A 22985-nucleotide genomic window follows, 5' to 3' on the forward strand; every position below is an offset into this window, starting at 1 on the left:
GTCTATGGGGCTGGTTTGTTCTGCATATAAAAACATGATTACAGGGTTTTTTCTCTCTTAATAACATGGTAAATAAACTTTCTAAATAATTATTACAACAATCATGCACTTGAAATGTTGGTCCAAATGACTGCATCATGCATGCTGATGGCATGCTGTCAGACTAACTCAGCCACCATGACATTGTAATGCCCACATTAGTCAACAACACACACAAACACACACAATCACATACATACTGGGAGTACTGCAGGAGACGTTTGCTTCCCAGTGGAAGCCATAGGATTTGAGAAACACCCTGCATTGTGAAAAAGAAAAAAAGTCTTCGCCATGTGTGAAGATCGCAGATCTCTTTGAAATCACACTAATCTGTGTCCCGATTCCAAGTGATACCCAGTGGAGCCCAGCAAATCCGGTTATCCACAATTGTCTTTCCATGGATGCATCTCTACAGTGTGTCTTACAAAATCCTGTTATTGCACCAATTGTTGTCTTTAAGAACAATTATGGAAATCATAATAGATGACAATATGCTGGTGTACTTCTAAATGTATTTAAGCACATATAGGTCATAAACAATTTAAGCAAAAAAAGTTGCCTATTACTAATGTCTTTTTAGCAAGTGAGTCCCCTGGCAGCCATCTTTGAAATGCTCTCAGGCAGTTATTTTTCTATGTAAACAAGTAGCATACAAGTGCAGCTCCTATCTGCTTGAATGGGAGAAAGACAGAAATCTCCAAAACGGTTGGTCAGGATAACGATGAAAAAACATATTTCAAATCAGTAATTAATATCTGACAACTATGTTGTTGTAAATAATGCTTCTTTACATCAGTTTATGCTAAAAAATGCAACTATACCAGCTCTTATGTGCAAGTGCGTTTTTGAGTTGATTGACAGGCGATGTTTGTATCTAAATGGTGATTGGTTCTTTTACCTGTACATCCACTAACCCTTGGGCGTTCCAATTTTTCCCATTCATTTTATCAGAAGTGACCCATCTCTGCTGTAACTCCTATTTCGCATTTCTTCAAACATTCTAAAGTTGGCTGTTGTATTTAAAATGTTGAGAAACTGTGGCGTTTACACTGATCCAACAAACACCAACAAACTTGTATTTTTTATGTTGTTCGCCTTTAAAGAAGATGCCTGACAAGGAAGAGGTCGTGGATGAAGCCAAACATATGCAATGTAATATATAGATTACACACTCACTGAGTATTTTAGTAAGAACATTATGGAGTTAGAATCATGCCAAAACCTCACACACACACACACACACACACACACACACACACACACACACACACACACACACAAACGTGTTTCACTCACACCCAACGATTCACAAACAAACTCAGTGTGGTTTGCAAGTACAAAACATCACTCACAAACTAATGCATTTTGTTCTGCAAATAAAAAACGTACCTATCAAACAAATACAGTATGTTTTACATATACATAGAAACGTATTTCTTCAATGACAAAAATATCCTCCAAGTACAAACTAAAATCTTTCAAGTACAAAACAAAATCCTTCAAGTACAAAACAAAATTCTACAAGTACGAAAAACTGTCACGTGAATTTTTGGCACTAATTTTCCGCCTTGCTGATCCACACACAAATGCCTTCAGATCCACACACATGCTAGTAAATTGTCATGTAATTCGCACTCCACAACATAAGGTGGCGCTGTTACCGATTTGCTTGGCGCCGCCACGGACATGGAAAGAGAAGAGAAGAAGAAACGTTAGCGTGGGTAGGGTGTTTTGAACACGATGAGTGGCCAACAGGTGAGTTTGCAGTCGTTGCTGGTGAAAAATCAAATGTTAACTAACTAAACTCCAGGAATGTCTGTCGTGGGTAGGGTGAGATATATATACATATACATATTTATATGTGTGTAGCTTATGGTACTGCAGGAGCTAACCTAGCTTACACCGATTAGGCTAATTTTTCATTTTGTTTCTAACTTAACTAAATTAAACTATACTATTGTCACATATAATGTTACACTTGATACGTCTTGATCTTTAGGCGGAATTTTGAAGTGAAGACCACCTCAGGCCACACACATTTGTTTAAGCACCATCTGAGGAGTCATGTTAAGTCACTGAAATAACAAAGTAACGGGAGGCTTTAATTGTGAAGAGTTTATAGGAGTTGAAATGTCATTAGCGCAAACTTTTTTTAGCGACGCTGCTCGCGCTAATTCACGTGAAAAGATGTGGAGATATTTGGTGCTAATATGTTCATGGAACAGTTATAAATACTACAGGAGGTTAAAGTGTAAGCAGAAACAGCCACAGTGCGCTAAGTATGTGCGAAGATTTTAATTGAATTAAAGTATATTCAATCAGTTTTAAGAATAAACTTGAGGGAGGTTCAAGGGGTCTTTTATATATATATATATATATATATATATATATATATATATATATATATATTATACAACTTTTAATTCTGACTTTTTCTAGAAATAGACTTTTTCCACAAATTTCTTTATAAATTTCACCAAAAATGCATCCCACTGACATTAATATGAACATTGACAGAAAGTAATGTTATTCAGTCTCAGAATAAATATTGTGTATTTCTGGAGTTTGTTTCAAAATGTTATCAAATGTGGTCGGGGTCCTTGATGTAAAAATGTTTGAAAACCACTGTTCTACATAAACACTTTACATGTCTTTTCAGGGATTGTACCTACCACATTTGGACTGGGAGGACAGTGGTCTGCCTGATGAGCCACACCATGGTGTAACTGTTCCTGAGATGGGCGATGTACTGAGTGATGAGCAAATGGCAGCACTAAGGGCAGCCATAAATCCCCTGGGACACTCCCAATCACATGGCTCAGACATCTACCTACTTACTGTGCAGGATGTCCAGCACTTACTAGGCTTACAATAAAACGTACTCAGCAAAGGACCTGATTCGATGCAATTGTAGCACAAATACACTCTCACATTCTCTACATACATTTGGGTAACAAAAAGAACACTTATTTACAGAATAGTGCCCCTGCTAATAACTGATTTGTAAGAGATGTTACAGTATAGGCCTATCATTTCTTTTCACACTGAAACCAAATAAATATTTCAGAATCAGTGAGGTTGTCTCATGTTTGATTTTTCTCTGTTTAATCAAATCAGACCAGCAGGAAGCATAGCTTTCCTCAAGCAGTGCTAGCAGCGGACTTTCAGCTCTCTTAATATCATAATGAATGTTCAAACCAAAGACATGTAGATTGTATTATTTTTATTGTAGTGTGAATACAATCTTAAAACATCTGGGGGGTAAAAAAAAAAAATACAATAACTTTGTTTAACTGACAACAAACAACCCAGGAGACAATGCAACGTGGTCAGATCGGGGAAAATGTTGAAATAAAAGGTTTTGAAGGTGTCAAAAAGATGGCAAAAAAAAAGATTAAAGAGAACCAAACTGGCTGCATTCTGGAGTTTAGTTAGTTAACATTTGATTTTTCACCAGCAACGACTGCAAACTCACCTGTTGGCCACTCATCTTGTTCAAAACACACTACCCACGCTAACATTTCTTCTTCTCTTCTCTTTCCATGTCCGTGGCGGCGCCAAGAAAATCGGTAACAGCGCCACCTGATGTTGTGGAGTGCGAATTACATGACAATTTACTAGCATGTGTGTGGATCTGAAGGCATTTGTGTGTGGATCAGCAAGGCGGAAAATTAGTGCCAAAAATTCACGTGACAGTTTTTCGTACTTGTAGAATTTTGTTTTGTACTTGTAGAATTTTTTTTTGTACTTGAAAGATTTTAGTTTGTACTTGGAGGATATTTTTGTCATTGAAGAAATACGTTTCTATGTATATGTAAAACATACTGTATTTGTTTGATAGGTACGTTTTTTATTTGCAGAACAAAATGCATTAGTTTGTGAGTGATGTTTTGTATTTGCAAACCACACTGAGTTTGTTTGTGAATCATTGGGTGTGAGTAAAACACGTTTTGTGTGTGTGTGTGTGTGTGTGTGTGTGTGTGTGTGTGTGTGTGTGTGTGATGTTTTGGCATGATTCTAACTCCATAGAACATCTGTACACCTACCTATGCATGCGATTATCTAATCAGCCAATCGTGTGGCAGCAGTGCATAAAATCATTCATATACGGGTCAGGAGCTTCAGTTAAAGTTCACAATCAAATCAGAATGGGGGAAAAATGTGATCTCAGGGATTTGGACTATGGCATGAGTGTTGGTAACAGATGGGCTGGTTTGAGTATTTCTGTAACTGCTGATCTTCTGGGTTTTTCATGCAAAAGAGTCTCTCGAGTTTACTCAGAGTGGTGCCAAAACTTTGGTGGTTCAAGATTAAGTCAGATTAAGTCAGAGTTTGTTGGAAAATAATAGTTTTGTAATTATGAGTGAAATAAATGTAATGTCATTAATTAAATACATTGAATGTGTTTAATACGTTTCATAAATGGTAATATTAACAAATTCAATAATGCCCATAAAATTAAATACAACAACATAAAATAAAAACATTAAGGAACAGATAACCATCCATCCATATTCAACCGCTTATCCGAAGTCGGGTCGCTGGGGCAGCTGCTCCAGCAGGGGGCCCCAAACTTCCCTATCCCGAGCCACATTAACCAGCTCTGACTGGGGGACCCCGAGGCGTTCCCAGGCCAGTGTGGAGATGTAATCTCTCCACCTAATCCTGGGTCTTCCCCGAGGCCTCCTCCCAGCTGAACGTGCCTGAAACACCTCCTTAGGGAGGCGGCCAGGGGGCATCCTTACCAGATGCCCAAACCACCTCAACTGACTCCCTAGGAACAATTGACCGGTAGATCGAGAGCTTTGCCTTTCAGCTCAGCTCTCTTTTTGTGACAACGGTGCGATAGAACAAGTGCAATACCGCCCCCGCTGCCCCGATTCTCCGGCCAACTTCCTGCTCCATTGTCCCCTCACTCGTGAACAAGACCCCGAGGTACTTGAACTCCTTCACTTGGGGCAATACCTCCTTGCCTACCTGAAGTACAGATAACATTATATTAAATTAAATAATACTACTAAACTTCACACTTTTCAGTCCTCCTGCTGTGTCCAGGTGTAGCCTAATTCCCTAAAGTCAAGATCGTTTTTTTATGACTCTCTTTGGGCTGACGTTTCGTTCTTTTCACATTGTATTTCGTATGGATAAAAGGCGAATAGAGACTTCTCCCCTCACTTGTGTTCTTCTCTGTCTTTTCAGATTTTTTTCCCATTGAAACGCAAGTGCTTAGTGGCAGCTTTTCAGGATGCGCAACAAATATGTGATGGACTGAGTTGTAGCACAATTTCCATCATGGTCTATTTCATCCGTCATATTAGTTTAAATATCCCTGATGCATAGTAAATTCGATTTTTGTCTCGATATATTCAACATTTTCAGTTACAAATGACTTTGCGTAGTAAGCAGAGTTGGGGAACATACTTTTAAAAGTTGACTTAAGTTATTGATGTTTCCAGTAGCGTTTTTAACCACCACGCAAACTGCCCCGGTAAGAAAGCTCCGCAAAACATGCTTGAGGGGTGACGTGTTCTTCTGTGTACACGAGCGAATTCGCTGTTGTCAGCGCTCTTGGAGCGGTTCACGTTAGAAGCCGCTGGGGTTGGGACAGCTGAGATTTTAAGTAAGGTTCAGGTTTGCAATTTATGAAAAAAAATATATAGGCCATCCTATACTCACAGATACATGCAAATGGATGTAGGGGCTGTTCACACCGAACGTGTTTTTGCCTGCATCTGCTCTGTTTTGCCATTGTTTTCCTGTGTAAACATGCGCTGGACGATTGTCCATACCTGCTGCAATGCATCTCACTGTTTCTTCAGTGTCTCACGGAGGACTGCCACATTTTTAGACACTGTGTCAAGTTAATAAGAATGCATGAAGAGACACCTGCATTCTGTATCAGTCTTTGAACCGTGTCTAGATTGTTTTTTTTAGCAAAGGTATCACAAAGATTTAACATTCTGAACAAGTTCAGGTTGCAAAGAGGTTGCTTGTCTGATTTTTGGAGTAAGCAGCGTTTTGGTAGTTATCATTGTATTGGTGTGCATATAGATGCACTCATTGTCAATGGCTGGGATGTTACTAAAGCCAAAAGGAGCCCTTTGAAATGTCACGCCCAAACTTCCTGTTTCAATAGGAAATACATCAACACAGAAAACAAAACTGCACTCTTTTCAAAATTCACCATTTTTAGCAACATACTGTTTATTTATATTTCGTTATTTACTTTTATTCATATGCCCTTTCTCACAAAGAGTATTGTGAATGTGTAACTTCAACAAGACTTACAGTTGTTATACGAGTCAGAGATATGTTATGAATGTTATAGTGACTTGGGGTTCATTAAGTGAGTTAGATGTCATAGTTCACCCAAAAAATAGAAAAGTCTGTCATTATTTACTAGTCTTTAAAAATACGTATTTACTGTTCAATGATTAAAAATTACAGCATACTGGTGAACTATTTGTTTCATTCTGTAGCAGTTCTGATGGATTCAGTCAATGGTTCACAAGACTGATTCAAGTCTTTTTGACTGATTCGTTTAAAGAATCACATTGCATCTCCATCATGTCATCTATATCTGGGGGGCATCTTCAGTCAGACAGCAAACACAAGCAATATGAAGAGTCGTCGTATTTACATACATACTAACATCGCTCTTTGTCTTTCATTCCTGGTTTATTTGTTTCATATCTGTCCTGCTTGTTTCCCCCTTGCACTCTCTCTTCTATTTTTTTACCCATTACAATTCCAATTTAATCCTCCCATTTCGTTCTCCTTTTGCATTCTCTCTTCCTTTTGAAATTTAATTTTGCTCCAGTCCTTCATAAATAACTTTCTCCCCACGGAGGAGTGCTGCCTTATTCAAACTGTAGCCAGGAGCACAAAGAGATACTGATTAACAGAGTCTCTCTTTCTCTCTCTCTAATCCTCTGTTATCCAGTGCTGCTGTTGCACCGTCCTGTGCTATTGTGAGCGATGCGTTAACATCCTGCAGCAGTAAAAGATTAATACTGTATAATTGAAGAGGGGAGTACCATAGGGGTGGACTAGTGGCCTAGATTAACGTTAGAGTGCCGTAGATTTGATGGGTTGCCTGACAGCCTCCCCTTAAGCTCCCTATTGTAAGTAGGGAACACTGAGTGTAGATGGACAATAAAGATCGTTTAGCTTTTTGAACCAGTCTACGGGTTGCACCAAAGCTTTTCCACTGATACACAAGGAGCGTTATTTGCATTATTTAAAGGAACAGATCCACAAAAATGTTAATTATGGTGGTGTTTCACAGAATTCCAAGACTTCTGAAGCTATAAGAAGCCCCAGACGGAAGAAGATTTGCATTTTCTGCACTGATTCAGAGGAAAATATGCAGATGTGCAAACAACAGCACGGCAAACAATTCTTTTCTTGGTACAACAATGAATCTAACAAAATTCTGTGAAGCTAAAAACGAGAAATTAATGTTCCAGATTTGATACAAGTTAAGCTCAATTAACAGCATTAGTGGCATAATGTTGATTTCCTCCAAAACAAATAAAATAAAATAAAAATAAGGCAGATGCTATTTGCACCCAGGTGCAAATAAAAGTAGATGCTATTTACGGTGTGTACTCCTAATTCAATACTGAAATACATATATTATATATAGTATGTATCATTATTTCATCATTATATACTGAATTATATTTATATGAGTGGTTTTCTCAGCAAATATTTGTATATGCGATTAAATGCGATTAATCGCAATTAATTAATCGGGACACCATGTAATTGATTAAAAACTTTAATGATTGATATATATATAATATATAGGGGCATCACTGCAGAGTCCCACAGACACCCTACACCAACACCTAAACCTAACCCTAACCTTCTCTTACCAAAATTACCCATGATTTCACTATAGTAACCATAGTGTCCATTGCCATGGTATTTTGTAGTACAATAATTGTAAACACAAAATTAAACATGGTTACTATATTAACACCATATTACTGTAGTAACACTATAGATCTGCAACCTGACCCGGGCCTGACAGGACCCGAGACCCATCAGGCTTTGGGCCGGATTCGGGTCAGTTTTTCAAGTTGGACTTTGGGCTCGAGTCGGTTTCGCAATTGATGAAAAATAACCAGGCCTACCGAACTTGTTTCACGCATATGCTTTCACTCACAGACACACACGAACAGACGAGTTAAGAGTCGTTCACAACGAACATGTTTTTCATCTGCGAACATCTGCAATGTTTTCCTATTGCTGGATTCTGATGGAGTCTAGCAAAGGACCAGCACATTTTAAGACACTGTGTCAAGTTAAAAAGAACTTGCGAATGTTGCGTACAATGCCTACTTAAAATACAGCCTATTGCATCAGTACTTGCTAGGAAAAGAAATTATAAAGACAGTGAGCAGTTTTGGGTACAAGTCAGGTTTGTGCTTATAATCTGATGTTATCGTTCAGGCCTGGTAAGGTCGGACCACACAGTACGGGTCAGGTTTGGGTTTCATTTTAAGGCCCGTGCAGACCTCTAATAACACCATGGTTAACTGCATCAAAACTATGGCTTCTGCCAAAAAACTTGGTTACTACAATGTTATTATAGTAAAACTACATTTATATTCATTTGTATGTATTTTTATAAGAAGTATTAATGAAACTATTAAGAATGGGGACAGGAAACAGAATGGGAAAAAGAGTGTATCAAATTCAGAATCGAAAACGCACATTTGCACCAGTGTTATGCCCCAGGCCACTATTTTTCTAATAGCATATTTGGGTGTAAAAAGCTGTGCTGTGTGGCAGGTGCTATTTACACCTGGGTGCAAATAGTCACTTTGTTTATTTAAAAAATAAAGCAAAAATTGGGGTTAAAGTGAGGCACTTACACTGGAAGTGAATGGGGTCAGTCCATAAACATTAAAATACACATTGTTTAAAAAGTATAGCCACAAGATATACAATTTTATGTGTTAACATGATTTTAGTGCGATTAAGTATTAGTGTGTTTACATCTTGTGGTTATCCTTTTAAAACTATGTGTATTTTTGCATTTATGGACTGGCCCTATTTACATCCATTTTATGTGCCTCAATGTAACTGCTTTTTACTTTTGAATAAACGAGGAGCGAGTCGACATTTTTTTTTTTGTGGTAATCAAAATTATGCAAAAAGTTGTGTTAATTGAGCTTAACTTGTATTGAACCCGGAACGTTCCTTTAATTTACAATGTATGCTCTTGTTATCTTTCACAAATTTTTTCTCAAGTAAATTTGGCTTCTTTTGAGGACATTTAGATCCTTTTACTGGAAAACAAGACAAAAAACCGAAAGACATATTGGTTTAAAATGGCATGAGGGTGGATAAATGATGACAGAATTTTCATTTTTGGAGATCTATTCTTAATGAGTGGAAACCACTGCAGCAGAGGGGGATTATGGGTAGTCACGGGTTATCCGTTGAAAGTGCTACACATCACGCTATGGATTTCCAGCTCTCAAGGGCAAGACAGAACAGGAGGGAGGGGAAACAGAGAGGCTCTTTTCCTCAAACACGCAGAGACAGTATTTCACAGTTACACGCTCCGGCTCATTATCCCTGACCCGTGGTGTCGGAATCACTGCTCTGCGTCTGAGATTCTAGGCTCATTTGTTTTTAGAGTTGACCTGAGAAAGCCCCACGTGGAAACTGCTGAGACTGACAAACGTAGACACAAAAACTGCTGCTTTTTTTCTTTCAAGCCTCAAAAGAAAATGACGAGTGTGGCATGTTTTCCAACGGTGCTTTAAAATCATCCACCCTATCATGCAAGGCCTGCTGGAGATGATTACACCTGTAGAAGAGCCAAGAAATAACGAGAATGAGTTATTCTCGGAACATCTTTCGCATGTTTGCAAATTCGGACAGCAAATGGATTGTTAAAACAATGTCAGGCCAGACATGCATGGGCTGCTTTTTAAATAATAACTATTAAATAATAACTATTGTATTTTTACACAATAACTTTTAAGAAGCCTGATTCTTAACTTACTGTGTTTCTAAAAGTTATTGATAGTTAAAGGTGAAGTGTGTTATTTCTGCAGATTTTCAGACAGGTTTCCCAAACACTGCACTAATTAGCTATTTAGGTGATCTCCTAGCACACCGGCGAAATAAACCAGAGCACCCTGTAAATTACAGCATCTAGTCATTTCTGTTGACGTAACTACAAACCTTAATCAAACGTTAAGGGTAAAATCAATATGTGTTGACTGCAGTTAACAACCAGTCATTAGATTTTATAAGGAACCATTTGAGTCTCTCAGGAAACAGTTCTCATTTCACACAGAGAGAAGGTGAAAGAGAACAAGTGAGGCAGACAGACACAGCACATTGCCACATGACTAAACAAATCCTTTCAGCAAAAAGACTTCCTGTAATAAGCACATGTCATTAGCTGCCTAAGCTGGATCAAGCAGTGACAGTGTGAAATATGACAAAAAACAGAATATAAGAATATGAGTGCTTGGCAAAGGCAAACCGATTCAGGAAAACAAAGCAATCCACATCAAATTGTGCAGAAATCAGGACAGCATTCTCTTGTTTAGTTTGCTATACATTCATTTGTAGTGTAAATCTTATAGTCTCTATCCCTCTGATGTATGAATCATTTAACAATAAAAGATTAAATAAAATCAGAAGGGGTATTCTCTAAGAATTAACTGATCGTTTATTAAGACGCACTGCACAAGGCAAATAGCACTGAGCTTTGTGCAAAAGGTGAATTCTGTAAATAGAAAGTGGGTGTTTTTGCACTTAATAGAAAGACATTCACTGAACAGTCCTATTTCAGTGCATTTAGCACCTGGGTAAACTGAATTAGTGGTTAGGGGAATAGGCTACGTCCATATTAATCGAGATATATTTGAAAACGGTGTTTTCATTTTCGAAATGCTCTCCATCCACACTGCCATTTCAAGCGTTTTCCAAAAGTTGCTCGTCCACACAGAAACGTATAAAAAGTCTTAAATCCCCTAAATCGTCGTTCCATGTACGGTCTGAAATGCAAATGTCCTTGTGTTCCATCGCCGGACAGTAATTCCGTATTAACTTATTGTCACCTTTGAAGGAATGCAAAGGTTGTTCAAAGTAACATATCTTTAACAATGCTATCAAAGTGAATAACAGGCACAACAATGGCACTACAGCATGGGCCACCATCTTGATTGTTTTGGGTTGAATAGATCACACGACTGCATCACATTACAACAAACATGTCATCGTTTTTAGATATAACCATTTTCCCTGTCATTTACATTTACACATTTGGCAGACTTTTTTTATCCAAAGCCACTTACAGTGCCCTTATTACAGGGACAATCCCCCCAGAGCAACCTGGAGTTAAGTGTCTTGCTCAAGGACACTTCGGCATGTGGAGCCGTGTGGGCCAGGATTCGAACTACCAACCCTGCGATTGGTGGCCGACCCACTCTACCAACTGAGCCACAGCCACCCCCAAACATAGAGAAAAAACATAGAGAAAAAGTTGCGTTTTCCCACAAATGTGGCGCAACTGTTTAGTGAATTTAGCCAAAAAAAACTATTTTTCAAAATGAAGTCACACATCTGTACACTGCAATGGAAGAAATTTCGTCAGCCATGCAAAATTTATGTTGTCATAAATAAAAAACACAAAGACATATCAAAAACATTTCCTATAGAATTATTATTAAAAGGGTCAAATTAATAAACCATGGTGGTTTGGATGTAACATCACTCCCTGAGTGCTTAAAAATGGCTTTTAAAAATCTGTCCACTGAAGTGGATGTCATGCATTCAAGGGTTATTAACAGCTATTCTCTTGAGAGCTGACTGCAGTTTGGTTTTTCTTATACTGTACTGTACTCACCTGAACTATAATGTTAGAAATGCCTGTCCACAGCCATCCATACACAGAAGCAAATATATTAATGATGCTTAAAGCAAAAGAGAGACAGTGATAATAATCTCAATCAAGTGCCATTAAACTCAGTTTCTCTCTCTCTCTCTCTCTCTCTCTCTCTCTCTCTCTCTCGCTCTCTCTCTCTCTCTCTCTCGCTTTTATGTGTTTATCAGGATTTCATGCATTGCCAGGCGCTGTTTCTGTTTGCTGGTGGGTGGTTTAGTAAGTCGGCATACAGCCACAGACCAGAGGGCACATTTTTTATTTTTTTTAACAGATCTCTGTATCATAGAAGGAATCAGTGTCTATTCATGAATTTTAAAAGTATCTTATAGACCATCTTACACAGTACATGCTGTGCTCAGGGCCTTGGAAATTTGCACAAGAATTAGTTTCCCTCATTTTCTATTAAGTTGGAAGAGATATGGGACAAAGGAATTCTTCTGTATCCTCTCATCCCTTTGTGTAAAGGGAGTTTTAAATACACTCACCTAAAGGATTATTAGTAACACCTGTTCAATTTCTCATTAATGCAATTATCTAATCAACCAATCACATGGCAGTTGCTTCAATGCATTTAGGGGTGTGGTCCTGGTCAAGACAATCTCCTGAACTCCAAACTGAATGTCAGAATGGGAAAGAAAGGTGATTTAAGCAATTTTGAGCGTGGCATGGTTGTTGGTGCCAGACGGGCCGGTCTGAGTATTTCACAATCTGCTCAGTTACTGGGATTTTCACGCACAACCATTTCTAGGGTTTACAAAGAATGGTGTGAAAAGGGAAAAACATCCAGTATGCAGCAGTCCTGTGGGCAAAAATGCCTTGTTGATGCTAGAGGTCAGAGGAGAATGGGCCGACTGATTCAAGCTGATAGAAGAGCAACTTTGCCTGAAATAACCACTCGTTACAACCGAGGTATGCAGCAAAGCATTTGTGAAGTCACAACACGCACAACCTTGAGGCGGATGGGCTACAACAGCAGAAGACCCCACCGGGTACCACTCATCTCCACTACAAATAGGAAAAAGAGGCTACAATTTGCAAGAGCTCACCAAAATTGGACAGTTGAAGACTGTAAAAATGTTGCCTGGTCTGATGAGTCTCGATTTCTGTTGAGACATTCAGATGGTAGAGTCAGAATTTGGCGTAAACAGAATGAGAACATGGATCCATCATGCCTTGTTACCACTGTGCAGGCTGGTGGTGGTGGTGTAATGGTGTGGGGGATGTTTTCTTGGCACACTTTAGGCCCCTTAATGCCAATTGGTCATCGTTTAAATGCCACGGCCTACCTGAGCATTGTTTCTGACCATGTCCATCCCTTTATGGCCACCATGTACCCATCCTCTGATGGCTACTTCCAGCAGGATAATGCACCATGTCACAAAGCTCGAATCATTTCAAATTGGTTTCTTGAACATGACAATGAGTTCACTGTACTAAAATGGCCCCCACAGTCACCAGATCTCAACCCAATAGAGCATCTTTGGGATGTGGTGGAATGGGAGCTTCGTGCCCTGGATGTGCATCCCACAAATCTCCATCAACTGCAAGATGCTATCCTATCAATATGGGCCAACATTTCTAAAGAATGCTTTTAGCACCTTGTTGAATCAATGCCACGTAGAATTAAGGCAGTTCTGAAGGCAAAGGGGGTCAAACACAGTATTAGTATGGTGTTCCTAATAATCCTTTAGGTGAGTGTATATATAATATAAACTACCACATGTAAACTCCCGCACATCCAGATTTCTTGCTATACGCTACAGCTATGCTGCCACAATCAAATATCGTGATTCTTTTTCTCACAATATTGAATTGTCTCACTGATATAATTTACAATAGTTCAATTAATGAAAAAGCAAGTTGTCTTTTGTCGATTTCTCAATGCAGTTCTGAAGTACTGGACAAAAGACGTCAACCACATGATGCTGACGACACTGGATCTATTTCACGATTCACAATGATGTTGTGAAACATTGCAATATATTTACATTTATGCATCTGGCAGACACTTTTATCCAAAGTGACTTACAGTGCACTTATTACAGGGACAATCCCCCCAGAGGAACCTGGAGTTAAGTGCCTTGCTCAAGGACACAATGGTGGTGGCTGTGGGGATCGAACCAGCAACCTTCTGATTACCAGTTATGTGATTTATCCCACTACGCCATCACCACTCCATATACTGAATCGTGATGTTTATCGTATCATGATGTAGTTGGCGACATTCAGCTCTACTTCGAGATATATATCGGTCAAACATCATTTCCAATAAAAGCAATTATCTGCACTATCGGACATTGGCCGATTGTTTAAAAACAGATGATGATTAGGGACGACTATTTCCTGTCAAAAGGGGGCAGAGAAATGAACAATCAGACATTCATTCAGAATTCAGATAATGTCAATTCAATATTTGCTTTGTTGTTTTAGTGCTTTGGAAGACATGTAAAGCCATTTAACATCATTATTTACATTTCTATCAAAGCTGTAAAATTAAGTATCAGTGATTTGAAACAAGGTGGCATAAAAATGCAGAACCATAAAACTATCGGTATCTGTAAATGTTCGAAACAATCGGATATCAGAAATTTTGTTTCAGTGCATCCGTACCTACATTAAATACATGCACATTGAAAAATACATATGCCTATATGTGAGTGAACAAGCTATATACTGTACATAACTACAGTATTAAATGCAAGCTCAGGTATGAGTGTTTTCTATTGTCTTTATTGGTGCATTAAATGTAACAATTTTAAGCCTCAATTATGGGTTGGTTTTTAGATTACTGGTGTGTAATTACACTAAATACCTAATTAGTGCCTCACAGACTCTTAAAAAAGACATCTCTAAAGCAATTATGTAAGAAAAAAAATGCAGGATTTAGGAGATTGCTCACTGTTGGTGTGTCTTAGTTTAACAAAAGTCCCACCGCATCGGTTTCCAGCCAGTGGAGATTTGTTTAGCGGTGTGTGTGTGGTACTGCAAACAGTGTGTGTGTGTGTGTGTGTGTGTGTGTGTGTGTGTGTGTGTGTGTGTGTGTGTGTGTGTGTGTGTGTGTGTGTGTGTGTGAAAGGTCTTTTTTCTTTCTCTATCCCTGCCAATTAAATCACTTAGTTAAGGATTCTAAGATAAGAGCTTCTCAATATGACATCACAAGCCATCTGTGGTGCGCTAGAGAAAAGAGTGTCAAGTTTTTCTGAAGATTTGGCAACCGCACAAACGTCTCCAAACCCAAGGAGTCCTATGCTGATTTCTGCCAATAAAACATTCACAGATGTAAGCTAATTACTTGCAAATTGGATCTTTCTTAATGAACGAGTGAATAAACCTATGAAGCAGTCTCTTTTTTGCTTGCTTGCTTAACGTTCTCTCTCGTTCCCTGTCTCTTTCTCTCATTGGAATTTCAATTCAGTGAGAGTAACTGACCAAGAACTGAATAGAAGTATAAATTTGATGTCCTTCAGTCTTCATGCTTCTAGCTCTCAGCTATCATCCTCCTAAAAGGCCACCTCATTTCTTAAAGAGAAAGAGAGAGCTTGTGGGGCAGAGAGATGATAAGTGCAGAGTCTGAAAGTGTGAAAGTGTGTTGTCACTCTTTGACTTTCTCACACCAATTTCACTGTCGAAATCACAGTTAATAGTGACAGAATGCTTTCTTCTTCTGAATATCTCTCAATCTTTTTAACTAGATAAAATAAAGGGTGGACCATGTACCCCGTCTGTCACTCACTCGACGTTGTGTCGAATGAAGTGACACAAGGGGTCTTCCTGGGATGCCAAAAGTACCTCTGAACCTGAGAAAAGGTCAATGTCAAGTTGGCAGACAGAATTAAGTGTATAAAGGGAAGAGGGGTAGCGAGTGCCAGTCAGAATTTTTCTTCGGAGCCGAACAGTTGTGCAACAAGCAAGCTGAAGTTCACCACTGTTTCACTAACCTCTGTCAGTGAGAAGCATTGCTGTTGTATCTACGGCGTGTTTCCACTTAATTCGACACAAAGTCGAGTGAGTGTCAGAAGGGGAATGTCATGGTTACTGTTGTAACCTCTGTTCCCCGAGGGAAGGAACGAGACGTTGTGTCCTTCCTGCCACAGCACTAGACCTACCTCTGTAAACGGCCGTACCTTATTTTCAGCTCCTCAGTGTAAAATCCTGACTAGCACCCGCTGCCCCGCTTCCCTTTATACCTGTATGTCCGGGGTGGGGCATGCAAATTATGTCTGCCAACTTGACATTGGCCTTTTCTAAGGTTCAGAGGTACGTTTGGTGTCCCAGGATGATCCCTTGTGTCAATTAATTCGACACAAAGTCTCGTTCCTTCCCTCAGGGAACGGAGGTTACAACAGTAACCATGACGTTATTTATCCATCAGAAATTAATTGATCATGAAAAGTGAGCAACAAACCAGAATGAAGCAGAAAATAAAAGTAATTTGAGAAGCAGAGCAAGTTAATGCATTTTAATAAAATAAAAAAATATTGCATTGCATTGGACTGATCATCCAGCATCACTCCACATGTGAAAAAATTTAGACAATGTGCGCATTTCTGATTCGACTTTACACTATTTCCTGCATGTTCCATTGAAGTCCCTGTAGTCTTTAGAAATGAAGCTCAGTCTCCTTTATGCCCAGTGTCACAGAAAAAACATGTTTAACATTATGCTGAGTCTGCAGAAATATTTTATTAAACCACATAGGCCTTATTGTGTGAGCTCCTACATCTTCGGTCAAACCCTTGGGCAATGTGAAACCAAACAGCCTGGACTCACATTCGATTGCATAAGGCATTTTTCATTAAAGAACAGCTGCACCACCCCTAAAGCTACACACAGAACCTCTCATGCATCAGTACTCCAGATTTGAAACTCCATGGTTTTGGCTGCAGACCCTCCAGCTTGTTTTGCCCAGTAAGTCACGTGGGTTCCCTATCTGTCACTCACTCAAAGTTGTGTTGATTTAGTGACACTAGGAGTCGCACTTGGGAGCCCCAAACACATCTGATCTTTGAGAAAAGACCGATGGGAATTGGCGAGTGGAATTTGCATGCCAATCCCCCAGACACACAGGTATAAAAGGAGCTGGCTTGTAACCCCTCATTCAGATTTTTGTGGTGTTGAGTAGCAAGTTTCACTGCTGTTCCATTCACCTCACAACAAGAAGTGTATGCTGTTGGATATATGGTGCATTTCTGCGGCTTTCTCCCCTTCTCCCCTCTCCCCTGGGCGCTTCGACAGCTGTTTACAGCCGGACATCGAACACTCACAGCCTGGGCACTATGAACGCTTGCACTCAGCCTTCGCGCACTTGGTAAATTCTTTGATGTTTCCCTCAGCACAGCCATGAGCCCGGGATGCAAGGCTCCTCGATGTGGCTGTTCCTGCTCCTCTCCGCCGTGAGGCCCCACTCACAGGTATGTCAAACATGATCATACTCATGGTGCCCCTTGCTCAGAGTTTGAAGGCATGGCTCGCACTCTCCAACCTGTCGCGCTGGCTGACCAGAAAGATCCGACTTGGCTATGCAATTCAGTATGCCGGCACCCACCCATATTCAATGGCGTCAGTTTCTCCTCTGTGCGGAGATCATGACCCTTCTGCAGAAGATAGAGCTGGTCCCTCCAGCTGAGATGAAGAAGGGGTTCTACAGCTCCTACTTCATTGTGCCAAAGAAAGTGCTTAAACGGGCCCTGCACAGACTCCCGTTCAAGATGCTGACTCAGAAGCGCATTCTGTCATTCATTCGGCATCAAGATTGGTTTGCGGCAGTAGACCTGAAGGATGCGTACTTCCATATCTCGGTTTTACCTCGGCACAGACCCTTCCTGCGGTTCGATTTTGAGGGCCAGGCATATCAGTACAAGATCCTCCCCTTCGATCTGTCCCTTTTGCCTTGTGTCTTTACGAATGTCGCAGAGGCAGCCCTTGCCCCACTAATGGAAGTGGGCATCCGCATCCTTAATTATCTCGATGAATGGCTAATTCTGCCCCACTCTTGAGACCCGATGTGCACGCACAAACTCAGACTCGAGTCCCAAGATGGTTATGGCTCCGCATCACGAATCGCGTGGCCATCATGACGTTCTGCCAACACACGTTCAGCCTTGGATAGACCTTGCATTTCTGTGGGCAGGGGTCCCCTTTCAGCAAGTGTCCAAATTAGGCTGGGGCGCCGTGTGCAACGGGCACACAGCCGCTGGCTCCTGAACAGGGCTGTGACTGCATTGGCATATCAACTGCCTCGAGTTGCACTCATGGATGGGGCACCATCTGGCGCCCGTGACCAGACCTCTGGAATTTCCACGTCAGGTCCCTTGAAGTGGTGGTAGACATGATCACTCAGGCAAGGGCTCCCTCTACGAGACAACTGTATGCCTTGAAGTGGCGTTTGTTCGCAAACTGGTGTTCTTCCCTAGTTGATGACCCCCAGAGATGCGCAGTCAGTTGGTGCTTACATTCCTGCAGGAGAGGCTGGAGGGGCGGCTGTCCCCCTCCACCTTGAAAGTGTATGTGGCCGCTATAGCAGTGCACCACAACGCAGTGGACGGTAAGTCCCTGGGGAAGCACAAACTGATCATCAGGTTGCTGAGAGGCTGAATCCTCCTGGGCCGCACCTCATTCCCTCGTGGGATCTCTCCGTGGTTCTGCTGGGCCTGCGGAGAGCCCCATTTGAGCCACTAGAATCAGTTGAGTTAAAGGTTGGGGACCTGCAGCCATTCTCTGTCAGTGACGCCTGCGTGGAGTTCAGTCCGGAATACTCTCACGTGGTCTTGACCATGAGATGTGAGATGTGTCCAAGGTTACCACGACCCCTTTTAGGGATCAGGTGGTGAGCCTGCAAGCACTACCCCAGGAGGAGGCAGACCCAGCCTTGTTGTTGCTATGTCCAGGGCATGATTTGCGTATCTACTTGGATCGCACACAGAGCTTTAGACGCTCTGAGCAGCTCTTTGTCTGCTTTGTCCCCTGCATCTCTGGGGAGCCCTGTCTCCCAAGAGTGATCCCTAGTGTCACTACATCAAAACAACATTTACAGTTCTGTTATCAGCCTGTATCTGTTAAAACGTAGAATTCTGTCTGCATTTATATTCTAATTATTATTGGTAAATAGTGGACACCGGGGCTGGTAGTTAAACAGGAAAGTCGTCTCAAGCGCTATATCTCAAAAGTCCAGTTACACAAACAGCTGTTTTCTCAAGCTTATTTTTCACAAATGCCATGATGTCAAGTGCTTTATGTTGTATTATTTTGTACAATATATTCATTACACTTATTGCTGGCCAAAACCTATGTTTGATTATCTGTGTTAATCTTAATTTTTTTTGCTGTTTCACAAATTGTTTGCTGTGATAAATGTGTATAATATTTAATGGCAGGTTTCCACTGTGTTAACTTAGCCAATATAGTGTGACAGCATACCCTATTGGAAAAGGTCAACGTGTGTCAGGGGCATGTCTTGGATGTTTTGCCAGGGGTGGTAAAGGGGTGGCAAGAGTCGACTAAGGGTGGCATCCAGTAAGTTCATCTGAAGGGGGGATTGGGGGGGGGGGGGTTGTGCGGTGTGGTCTTGTGGAGGATTCCGTCTGACCAGGGGGGTGGTGGACCATGCGCAACATAGATGGGTTAAGCTGTTGCACATCGTCTCCAGGACATGAACGGGTCCAAGTTGGGGTGGCAAAGGGGGTGGCAAAGCTAATTTTTATGGTGGCAGCCACCACCTGGGACCCTTTTGGCCCCACCCCTGATGTGTGTTAAATGTGTTAAATTAACTTTAGTTTTTTTTTCTTTTTTTTTTCTGAGCAATAGCCTAATGGTGTGAATGTTCATTAGTATTTTTAAAACCAAAACATTAAAGTGTGAGTATACACAGAAATTCACTGAGGTTTTAAACGTGAGGCAACTAGCCCCAGTCACTCCTACATTTGTGTATTTACCAAATATTAAAAAATGCTAAAGGAATAAAATGCGTGTTTTTTAGCGAGTCGCACTATGAGCCTGACGGCATGTCAAGCCTTCATGCGCCTGTGTTTTTTCCATTCCGTTGCGCTCCATCTGGCTTTTTTTTCCGCAAGAATGCTTTTCGTTTGTTTTGTGTGTTAACAACATATTTAAGTAGACTGGTCAATCTTTAAAAGATATCTTTTTTTAAATGAAGGCCAAAAAACAACATTCCTAAAAACTTGAAATGGCTGTTGAACACACTTTACGTTCATTGTGGAATTGCTCGATTTGCCCCAAAATACTTGTTTCCATCCAAGCGAATCAACTAACTGCAGCCTAGTCTGACAGAGAGGTCTGCAACCCGAACCGGGCCCGACGGGACCCAAGAGTCAGTTTTCAATAGGACTTTGTGTTCGGGTCGGGTTCAGGTTTGTATGAATGAAAAAATAAACAGGCTTACCGAACTTGTTTCATGCACACGATCTCACTCACAGACATGTGCGAATGGACGAGTTAGGGGCCGTTCACACTGAACATGTTTTTGCGTTAATTTGTTCTGTTTTTCCATTATTTCCTATGCAAACACATGCTGGACGAATGTCTTTGACATTTGCACCAAGTCTCACTTTTTCTTCAGTGTTTTGCGCATGACCGACACATTTTAAACACCACGTCGAGTTCAAAATGTTCAAAAACGCTTGTTGAGACACCTGCGCTCTGTTTCATTCTTTTCAGGGCATCTAGATTATTTTTAGTACAGTTGTCACAAAGATTCAACAAGCAAAACAAGTTCAGGCTACATTGAGAAGACTGTTGCATTGTTTCATTTTATTCCAGATTGTTCTGCACCAAGTGAAGTTTCAGCAAATAAATGGTAAGTCAATGCTTTTTTCCCCTTCTGCTCAAGTGTACTAAGGGGCTATCGTACCTTGTTAATACCGTGCATTTTTACTGTTTCAGTACTGTTACAAATGTTACCTATATGCTTACATAAAATATAGCATATTGCAACAATACTTGCTAGGAGAAGAAATTAGATAGTAAGCAATTTCGGGTTCAGGCTTAAAATCTGACGGTGTCACTTGTGCCGGGTAGGGTCAGGCGTGGTCTCAGGTGTGGGTCAGGTTCGGGTTTCATTGTAAGGTCTGCGCAGACCTCTAGTCTGACAGTATCAAAGACAGAATCAGGTTTTTTCTCAATGTGTGTTCTTTTGTGTTCTCACGTTCTCGTGGACTCGTTGTACGTCATCATCCTCTGCCGAAGTTCGATTCCAATCCGCAAGAACGCAGGTACAGAGAACGTAGGAAATTACCCAGATGTGTCCTTGAAATCGAGGATGCATGGGATGGTGACTTGTGTGCAAGAACTCCACACTACGGTGGCAGACGAAGGACATTGATTTGTTTTGATTTGGGTGTATCTTTTTAATACAGTAATAAACATGGAGAAAACTAATGTTTAAATACTTTATTCTTTTAAAACCTCACTGGTTTGATTACATTAATGCTGTCACTGGTGTGATAATGCCAGTAGTTCTCTTACTGGATTCAAATGTGCTTAATTGCAATAAGAAGATCACAGCACATCTCAAAGCTCCGCGTCCTCCTGTCCTTCAGAGTTCGTTCTTCCCAGGTAGCTTGGCAAGACCGGTCTTCATAAGAACACAAGTCCGTTCTCTGCCTTCTTAGAATTGAGAAACACCCTCGGTTCCACGCGCCGCTCTTAAAACGAATTAATTAATGAGTCGTCTCCCTGGATTCAAATCTGCTCCACTTATTTGGGGAATATTGAGCTCGTGCTCTTGAGGAATGAAAACGCCTAATTCCTCGCCGAGAACAGAAAAATACTCAAACAAATATACTGTCAGTATACGTTGCTTGATCGGGCTACTAGAAATAATCTAGTCCGTATAGGGGAAACCGATTTGGCATGAAGTTCATTTGTAGGTTCTTTCACGCGAGGAGATAAAAGATGTAAATAATACCGTTTAGCACTCAGGTGTGAATTTTGGCTAGGAATAAATAGTAGCCTATATTTGTCCGCTTAGTAGGCTACTACGCTCTCTATCCCTATGTCACCATACTAAATTATGTAAGCTATTCAAACGAACAGATGCCCAAATAATGTTTGATACCCAGGACGATCTTGGAAGGTTAGTGTTTCCTCATAAGAGAATTAAACTTAAAAGCACGTTCCTCTAACGTTAGGAGTTGGAATCCCCACAACCATTTGGGGAACGTTATGTGTTTACTGGGATACCTGTGTATATATTGATATAGTAATGTGTGACAATAAGCAAATGTTTGTGATGTTGTAAAGAATGCACAAATTACACGGACTGTTATGTCCCTTCTCAATCATTTTGAAGCAGCGAAATCTTCCCGCAAAATGCACAAAGTCGCGCAACTAAAGACAAAAGTACGAGGTTCGCCCCGTAGAGTTAGAGAGGGGAGACAGCGTGACTTACCTTGATCAAGAAGCCGCAATGAGTGCTGGAAGGACGGGTCCAGAGAATGCTTCTCCGCCATCAGTTCTGGCAAATATTTGTCGGTATCCATCTCGCTCAGTGCGTTTGGTCCAACAAAATCGTAAAAGTTGTTGTCGATTAAATGCAAGATACCCTGCTTTTGTCCTAAAGCAACCCAGACGAGACACGGACCAGTCGTAAAAGCGAAAAGAACCAAGCAATTCTAATCTTTTTTTTTCGTTCTTTAGTTGTGTTGAAGATAACTACTGTCCAAATTGCAAACCTCTATTCCATCTGCAAGAAATTCACCGATGCGTCCCTGCAGTCAGACTGCCGCTGTCAACTGTTAACAAGAGCTTTGAAGCTCCCCCTGTTGTATCCACAGGCAACCACTGCAAGTTCCAGATCCTCCGTTGATTGGTTGTGACTGGCGCCGCTTGGCGAGAAATATCGGATGCACAGATGTCAATCATTCCCTGAGGGCGTGGCGGATGTGGAACTGTCCAAGGTGCTGGAATTTCTCGCGAATGTTGTTATCTTTGCAAACAGAACAACTTTTTTGAAAAGATGTCAGTCAGGTTGATTTAACTTAAAGTTTCTGTAATTGATTTAATTGGA

At 40.7% G+C, this 22985-nt stretch overlaps 1 protein-coding gene across 2 annotated transcripts in view; it reads right to left on the reverse strand.

The window, feature by feature from the left end:
- LOC127620093 (KH domain-containing, RNA-binding, signal transduction-associated protein 3-like) overlaps positions 1 to 22677 on the reverse strand; it is a 169561-nt gene extending 146884 nt beyond the window's left edge. For both annotated transcript variants that reach the window (XR_007967667.1, XM_052093191.1), the window contains exon 1: positions 22368 to 22677. Coding sequence is in view for 1 of the 2 variants with exons in the window: in XM_052093191.1 (XP_051949151.1) it covers positions 22368 to 22458 (91 nt within the window). In the remaining variant the exon portion in view is untranslated. The remainder of the gene's footprint in view (positions 1 to 22367) is intronic.
- Between the last annotated feature and the right edge of the window lie 308 nt (positions 22678 to 22985).

This window comes from Xyrauchen texanus, chromosome 26 (assembly GCF_025860055.1).
Source record: "Xyrauchen texanus isolate HMW12.3.18 chromosome 26, RBS_HiC_50CHRs, whole genome shotgun sequence".
Classification (NCBI taxonomy): domain Eukaryota; kingdom Metazoa; phylum Chordata; class Actinopteri; order Cypriniformes; family Catostomidae; genus Xyrauchen; species Xyrauchen texanus.